General features: G+C 33.2%; 1 protein-coding gene across 6 annotated transcripts in view; it reads right to left on the bottom strand.

The window, feature by feature from the left end:
- Nucleotides 1-1,232: 1,232 nt before the first annotated feature.
- PPP3CC (protein phosphatase 3 catalytic subunit gamma) overlaps nt 1,233-8,782 on the bottom strand; it is a 106,788-nt gene continuing 99,238 nt past the window's right edge. For 3 of the 6 annotated variants that reach the window (XM_074287507.1, XM_074287509.1, XM_074287505.1), the window contains exons 10-14: nt 8,122-8,199; nt 6,128-6,209; nt 5,147-5,244; nt 2,883-2,912; nt 1,233-1,644 (exon numbers count right to left, since the gene is read on the bottom strand). In XM_074287507.1, the coding sequence (XP_074143608.1) occupies nt 1,415-1,644; nt 2,883-2,912; nt 5,147-5,244; nt 6,128-6,209; nt 8,122-8,199 (518 nt within the window). In that variant the 3' untranslated portion in view covers nt 1,233-1,414. The remainder of the gene's footprint in view (nt 1,645-2,882; nt 2,913-5,146; nt 5,245-6,127; nt 6,210-8,121; nt 8,200-8,782) is intronic. The other 3 variants (XM_074287508.1, XM_074287510.1, XM_074287506.1) reach the window with 1 other exon arrangement.

Genomic DNA, 8,782 nt, shown 5'->3' with positions numbered 1-8,782 from the left:
TGTTGAGGTGACCCTGCCTCAACATGTGAATCTAAGAAATTTCTGAAATTTTCATTTTTTTAAGCATTGATGAGAATGTATGAACCAGCAAAGGCTGAGTAATAGCTATTAAAGCAAGACACCAAAGTCCATTCTCAACCAAAATTAGATACTTGAAGGATCTTTAAAATGTATTTACCCGGTGATGGTGAACTCAAAAGTTATTGCAAGTAGAAGTCAGACAGAAAAGGCTGTCTGTCTAATGATGAGCACACAGAGTTTGAGTCATCAAGGATTATAAAAGATAATTCAAATGAGTGTGGTAAAACCTCTTTTTTTCAAATTCATCAAACCAAAGTTGTTCATCCAAGTTTACAATTCACAGGGAGTTCCTGTAACCCTAGATTCAATTTCCATTGTCCCAATTTTAATCAGAAATGTAGAAAATATTAGAAACAAAAAAAGGAGGATGTCTGGAAGGAGCATTGAGAAGAAAAGAACAATCACGGAATAGAGAAAAGGATTTTAGTTGTAAAAATGTTTTGAAGAGGGCATTTAGAAAACATTTAGAAATATTATTTCTTTCTTGAAGGAGCATAGCAGTTCATTTGTAGCATGAAAATGGAAGCAGATGTCTGAATGTATTAAATGATAGCTGATAGCTAGCTTACATGAGATTTTCTAGAAACTTCTCCCTCCCAAAATCTTATAGGGAAGACTTAAACCAATCACTCTAGTACGTCAATTGATAAGTTTAAGTAAACCTAAGAGAATCCTTTAATATGATAATGATGATTATTTTTTGCTCCATAGAATTACCTTAAAAGTAACTGGAGTCCAGAAGAAAGTAGGCCATTATGGTAAATACACCCTATGGACCTTAAACTAGGATTGGAGTTATCCACTTTAAAGTTAAACCCCAATCAAATTTTTCACAATCAGAGAAACAGGTTTAGTTTACCATGATCTACCAGACCTTCAATACTGATGTCTAAAGAAGTAGATGCACCTAGCAAAAAGTAGCTGAACTTCAATAAAAGATATTCTTTTCAAAAAATGGAGAGGTCTAGCTAACTTATTCAAATCAGAAACTAAGGGTTGTGGTTTCCAAAGGCCCTCTTACACAAAGGGTGGGGGAATGGTGTAGAGGTATTACCTATAGCACAATACTTCATGTGTATACTACCAATCAGACCAATTTCTAAAAATTTTTACAAAGAAAAAGGAAAAAAAAAAAGAAAAAAAGACGGGACTTTTTATATTGAACATAAATTTAAAAAATTTACAAAATGGTCACCTTTCTTACAGAATGCAGACTGCATCGTGAACATGTCTCCAGGTTTCAGTTTGTTTTTGTTTTCCAATAATAAATAAATAAAATATGTTTTTAAGTTTTGGATTCATTCGTGGTACCACACAGTAATGCTTACTGCCATTACTGGCTTTTCTTAGCTGTGCTGCCCTTGCTCCCTGAGCTGCCCTTGGTCGCTGAGCTACCCTTGGTCACTGAGCGGCTTGTGCTCGACACCATATTTGTTGGCACTGCTACTGGCCCCTCATGGAATGATTTATCTCTTCGGGGGGGCATGCGCTCATTAATTCGGTCCAGGCCCCGAGCTTCCTCAAAGCTTCGGATCTTGTGAGGGGGTGAAAACCCTCGGATGGCTAGAAAAAACAGGAATAGTAATTTTAGTTTCAACAAATGGGAGGTGGATGGATTTAAAAACAGCCTTTCGGTCACACACAAAACTCTCCTAAAGAACATATTAGGGGCTACCAAGTACATGTCTGGTAAAGGAGAAAAAGACACTAGGAAGTGGGTCAATTTTATTGCTTCATCAGAAGCATCCTTAAAAGTCCAAAAGTGAATTAGTGAAAACAATTTTTCCAAAAAATTTATAGACACAAATTTGATGAAATGGTGGCAAATTTTTTTGTCCCTAATATATTTGAGAAAGAGTTGCTTATGGGCCAGAAACACATTCAATGTTTAAAAAAAATCATAGGGACAAGTTAAACAAAGGGTGGTTACTTTAAACTACCATACATGATAAAACAAAGGTGAGAGAAGAGCTAATTTTGGATCAGAAAGGTTATTTTATCTTGTACAATCAGGAGCCAAACATAATTTTGGCAAGTTAAATGAAAGGACCAAGAGCCAACAAAATGGCTTCTTTATATTTCTATTGACTTAAGTGTTATACAAATTAGAAAGAAATTTGTGTATAGAAGTGTATGTAGGAGCTCTATTTCTAACTTAACCTCTTAGTCTCTTAACCATCAAGACAAGTTATCATTTGAGTTAATAAATTCAACAAAAAATTTTCAAGTTAAAGGATTTTAAAAACTATTTAAAATTATATTCCTTTACTTAATATTTCCAGTTCAATTTAGTTTTTCTTTGAAAGTGAGATAGATTAGCTTGAATGTTGGGGAAATCTTGTGAATCAATCAAACTAATTTTTTCTATTTATTTTGTCTTTGCTCTTAAAAGTCTTGGAGACACATAGATATGTTGATACAAAATAATTTCCCAGAAGCCATTTAGAGGACAAGTAGTATCAAACATGAGGCCTTGGGATAATAGATGGGACACTGGAGTAAACTATTTGAAATGTCACTTGCAGAAACAGTTGTCCAGCCACTCAAGCTTCTTTGATTACATTAATATTAATAAAGAGCCAAGTAAGGCTTCATCTTTTTGTGAGAATTATATTTAATTACTATAGATACATGTCACCAAAGAAGATTCATTTTATAAGCTTTTCCAGAGAAGCTTCCACTCATTTTCTCACTGTTCCAGTTCTGGTAATGCAACAGGACAGTATCTTAAATGTCAAATCAGCTTTTTAAAATTAGAAGACAGACAAATGATGACAGATCTTGGATGATTCTAGCCATACCTTCCTGTGCCTCTACCGCTTCTATTGTGGCTGTAAGACAGCAGGGGAAGTGGCATGCAAAAATGAAGACAGAAAAAGAGTGAGGTGACAGTTCTGCTGCCAGTACTGAAACCACAGGTTCGTTCTATCCACCCAAACATCCATCCATCCCCATCCATCCCATTTTTTCCTGTCAATAATAAAGTCCAATTAGAAAAGGAAGTGAAATCATTATTGAGTAGTTGAGCTACTTTAAACTTCTTGGAAACCTTTATCACCAATAGTCCTTATAATTAAGTGACTAGGTTTGAAATACCAATTATAAGAAATGAAAAACAAGGTCATTTTTGAAACTCTTAAGGAAAAGAAATGAACAACTGTATATTTTTGCCTTGATGTCTGTCAAGTAAATGTTTGAAAGTATTTTGAAATAATCTATAAAAATTACAAATGCTTCAATGTGTAGAGTTCATTTGAAATTAAATGAACCCCTTTGTTCCAATTCAACAAGTAATAAAAGAAAAATGATTCCTTATTGCTCTCTAACTAGAGTTCTATTCAACCGAAGGTCTAAGAAAGACTGCATCAAGTCATCTGCAGAAATTCTGACTTTTCTTTTTTTCACTCCAATAGTATTTGAGAGAAAATTAGTGAATTACCAATAGAAGCCATTTTCTCTGGCTGTTCAAGTGGTGATGTAAATTTTATGGTATGATCTGAACATGAAGCACAGCAGAAGCTGACATTTCAAACCCACATTGTGAAAGAGAGCTGACTAATTGTCAAGAAAGTCTTTTGTTCTTTCATTGTGATAGAAAAGGGGGATAATTTAAAATTCAGAATTAACAAACTTCTCTGCCTAGAGTTCATGGAAGAAGTAATAATTGTCAACCACTAAACTGTTGTTGGGATGTACAAGGGGATATAGTATATGAAAAAAAAAATTGTGCTTTTTATTTACTACATATGTAAGAAAAGTAAAAGAAAGTGATTAACATTCCATTGCACTTAATGACCTCAGAATCAATAAAACAAGAGAAACTGGAAAAATATTCCTTTTTAAAGCAATGTGAAAATCCACATCATAAAACGCATAGTATTTATCAAAATTTATTAAATGCTTATATAAAATGCCTAAAACACCCAGGCACAAGCTTTAAAAATCTTTGCTCTTAAATATAGGAATGCTTTGGCTCCTCTGGCCTCTTAAAGTTTAAAAATATTTTCCCCATTGACAGTGCAATACAGTTATAATTTCCTATTTCTGTTAGGAAGTAGAAGTGGTATTATAGCCTCTACTGTGATCTTTTCCCCTCTGAATCCACATTGGGCTGTTCTGATTAAAGAGGAGGATAAATAAAATTATATGTTAAAAATAGGGTGCAGTTTGCTCAAAATTGCTCAGATAAGGATATGATAAAAATGACAAGCTCTAATTGGTGACATCAAAATTTACAAAAATTCTGGTAGAGTAAAAAGACTCTAGTTAGCTACTTACAAAGATAAGTTGTTAAAATTTCTTAGCTTTTATTTACATTTCTAAAGTCCTTTCAATTTCTAAATTTTACAAATCTATTCAATGAAAAATTATACAGTTGTTAAGAGGAAAAAGACAGTTTTATTAGGCATTTTAAGTCAACTTTCAAATCAAACAAGCATATAGTAAACGTTCAAAAAGACTCCCATATCCAAGCTATGGTTTATCATTAGATTTAAGGATGAAAAATTCAATTCCTTATTAAAAATTTTTTTTCAGATAGCTATAAAAGGGCCAATTCCTATTAGCCCATTATAATGGAACTTCTGTGGTGAGGATTGCAAATAGGAGGTAATTAACATAAACAAACCTTACATGGAAAAGTTTGAATAAAACTAAAAGTGGGTAAAACCAAACACCAATATTTATGTCCAAGGCTCAGTTCTCATGTCTATCATAGACATCTAATAATATTAGCTGGGGTCTTCTTCCTCCCTCTCTAAGTCTAGATTTTTTTTCTTACTTCTACCAAGTTTTAAACCTTTTTATTCCAAGACCTCAAAAGCAACTCAACTTAGAGGAAGTTTCCTCCTATACCTATAGAACTGAAACTATAGAAAGCGGCCACAGAAAAGAATCTGGTTGCTAGAAGATGAATAAATTCTTCAGCAGGACATCAGGAAAAGGATTATGGAAAAGGTTTATAATTTCCAGGCTGAGAAGTTCAGATGCTTTCATTTTACATGGCAATGGTTGGGAGTACAATTCTATCCTTTCTGGAAGAGACACTTACTTCTCCTACACTTACCTAACTGAATGGTCTGCTTTCCTCCTGAGAGGACACCCAGAGGTAGTGTACCTGTAGGAGTCAGTCCTTTGAGAGTCAGCACACTTTCCCTCTCTTCTCTAGAAAGGAATAAAAACATTTAGTTAACTCTTGGGAATATCCTGTTCAGCACATCAAAGAAAAACTTGAGGGTAGTACTGAAGAGAGAGATATTTCTTCTACTCCTTTTATTAAAATGGAATAGAGGAAGCAATTTCTTCCCTTCATTTCTATCTTCTAGGGCTAGATGAATATATATATATATACATATATATATGTAAGATTATGTGGGTCTGATCTACATGAGAGATGGACTACGAAAGGATCCTATTTTGACACTAACTTCTAATTCAAAAAAGGTAATTCTAAAATTGATTTCTATAATACTTATAGTAGATTGTATCATCCCTACCACCAGTTTTTGTGTTTTCAAAAGCCAAGAAATAACAAAAAAAAAAACCCATATAATTTCACACAAATGAAAAACAGCCCCCAAAAATATGAAACATAGATTCATAGCCTATTGTGGCATTATTGTGAGAATATTATATTGAAATTCCATTTTAAGGCTCTTGGAAAAATCATATTATAGCTAAATCTCATTAAAAATGGCAACTACACTGTATGGCAACTATATTGTGGGAAAGAAATATGTTAAAGTATCTATTTGTTATTTCAGAAACTGTAAGAATTACAACATATTTCTAAAAAAATCAGAGGACAGGAACTGTGGTAATCTAATAAAAGTGGAAGGTATACTATATTAGTTCCAAAGCCAATTATATGTGGGTTAGACAGGAGAAGGGGGATACTGTTATATCTTTCCACTGTAACCATGAATGCAATGAAAACTTTATTTTTCAAAATGTAAAAAATAAATAAAATGGCCCAACTCAATTTCTTTACATTTATTAATCAAATTTGAACCCCTCTTTCTGTTATATATTACAGTTGAGATCTTACCGAAGAACTGCAAACACTCGTGCCATCTTTCCAATAGCCCTGATTTTATTTCTGATGATTTCCTTACGAAGTGATGCAGCTCCTGAGAACAGAAAGATAAATCAAGTTAAAAATCCTCCTTTTTTCTTTTTCTTTCTTTTGTTTTTAAGGGCCAATAGATTGCTTCAAAAATAACAAAATAAACCAAAAAAAAAAAATCAACCCAGCTCAGTGTGAAGAATCCTGCTTTAACTAAAACAGATTTAAAAATAAAAAGAGAAATGAAATCTTAAGTTATTTGAACTAACTCCTGGGGAGAGCTAAGGAAATCAGAATCTGAAAGAACAAGAAACAAAATAACAAGAAAGGATGAGATTTTTTAAAAAGAGAGGAGAGACAAAAAAAGAAAGAAAAACTGGATGGGTCTGTCTCAGGTTAAGATTCTCTTGATGGATCTCAAAAGGCAAAGGATAATACATAATAAAACAATGTAACACACATTTACATACATATGCACACACCTCAAAAACATAAAGATAGTTGGTGAAACAAAGGTCTCCTGATTGCCGATGGACATCTTGGGATGCAGGATTGTGCCTGCCAAATGGCAAGTGATCATTCAAGCAGGTTCTTCTGCATGTAAACACAATGTATGCTATCCTGAACCTGGTGGGAATGCCTTTATTTCTTTAATCCCCACATACACATGAACTGATGAAATCTTTTTACACTATAGACAACTATTTATACAGAATTGTGGGAGAAGCATAGAATGTGTTTCTGAAGCCAAAAAAGCTCAATAAAAACAAAACAAAACAAAAAAACAAAGAGTGCACGGTCTTATGGTCTTTTGTCATCTGAGGTTCATGAAATAATTCAGGCATTACAAGCCAAACTTCAGATCTAACATGCACTGAAGGTCCAGACATGCATCAGATTACCACATTCAGAAGTCAGAAACAGAAATGTGATATCATCCCTACAGCTTTCAATATCCTAAAGAATCATAGCAGGATTTACGCATACAAAGCATTTTATGTTAAAATAAAAAAGAGATGAGAAAGGATGGAGAGTCTGCTTCAATTATTCAGCTATCAACTATTAAAAAAAATTATTCCATGGGTTCTAGTGGTACAGGCAGCATGTATAAAGCCATTATTAGCACATTCTAGTTGGGTACCTTTCTGATAGCTTGAAATGTAGTGATCTTCAGGGAGAAGAGACACCAAGAAACAAGGAATGAAGATAGAAATATGAGAAGAGAAATTTAAGTTTTCATGAGAGGAAGGAAAAAAAAGTCAAGAGGAAATGTGACAAGGGCAATGGGACAAGCAGCTCACAAGAGACATTTTCTTGTAATGTGAGTAGGATAGCAAATTTCAGACTTCCTAGTTACATATACTTTGACTTTACAGTTTTATGTAAATGGTATGAAATCCTCCAATATGCTTTCTAACACCATAGAACATTAAAATAGGAAGAAAAAAGAGCAGATAAGCTTAACATTCACAAATTTAAAGTAATGCAGTAGTGAGAAGCAGCAGCAAAGACTATAATCTGGACTTTTACAATGGAATCTCAACTAGTCTGCTTAAATTAGTTGAAACATCAAATTATTAAAGTCAAAATCAAAATCCTTCTACCAGTTTGAATCAGTTAGCTTTGCGCAATGTAAAAGCCAGTTTTGTGATCCCTCCTAAGTTTGGCCCAATTGTACAAATATATGCCTCTGGAAGGAATATGCATAGCTTTATGTAATCTATCTCCACTACTGAAAAACAATTCAAAGCATTCATAACATACAGCAGATCCTCTGTGTTCTCTCTCTATATAAAGGGAAGCACACTTCCTAATAACGTGAAGCAATTTCTCATTTCTCTTTATTGTGAATTCAAATAAGATCGACCATATACTAAATACTTAAATATTCTGGGCTAATTTTGTCAGAATCATATCAAGAACACTCAGCATGACATCCCCCAATGTGGTTTTTGTTAAAGACAATCCAAGTTTACCTTCCAGTGACTCCTCACCATCTGAAATCAACTCATCATCAGAGCATATGTTGAGAATATTAACCAGCATCTCGGTGACTACGTGAAGAGATACAAAAGAAAGAAAAATTTAAACACTTAATATATTTTCTCTAAAAGAACATGAGCATATATAGACACATGAAACAGAATTAGCTTTCTATTAACAGACAAATTTTGTTTTTATTATCACTTAAATTCTTCCCCTTTATTCCCTTCTTCATTTTTCCTAAAATGCTATCCCTTATAAGAATATTTTTTAAACAATTAGTAAAATTCATCAATACTTTGGAAAAAATTTCATGTTGTATGCAATTTTCCATACTTGTGAACTCTCTACTTTTGTAAAGGAGTGAGGTATCTTTTCATACCTCTTTTTGGGAGACAAGCTTATATCTCATGCAGATACTCCAGATTATGAAAACCAAATATCTCATTTGATCCATTATAGTCTCCTCAAAGAGTCTATCAATCATTTAATAATTAGTTAATTTTTCAGAACACCTTACATTGATCTACACAGAGAAAAAAAATTTGATTTAACAATAAACTTGCCAAAAGGATTATGTTTGTATAGTTACACCAAATGCAGTAATACAATTCTGAAAATACAAGAATAATTATAATGTTGCATTTCTATGGC

This window comes from Sminthopsis crassicaudata, chromosome 2 (genome assembly GCF_048593235.1).
Source record: "Sminthopsis crassicaudata isolate SCR6 chromosome 2, ASM4859323v1, whole genome shotgun sequence".
NCBI lineage: Eukaryota > Metazoa > Chordata > Mammalia > Dasyuromorphia > Dasyuridae > Sminthopsis > Sminthopsis crassicaudata.
This window is presented reverse-complemented; position numbering and strand designations above follow the sequence as displayed.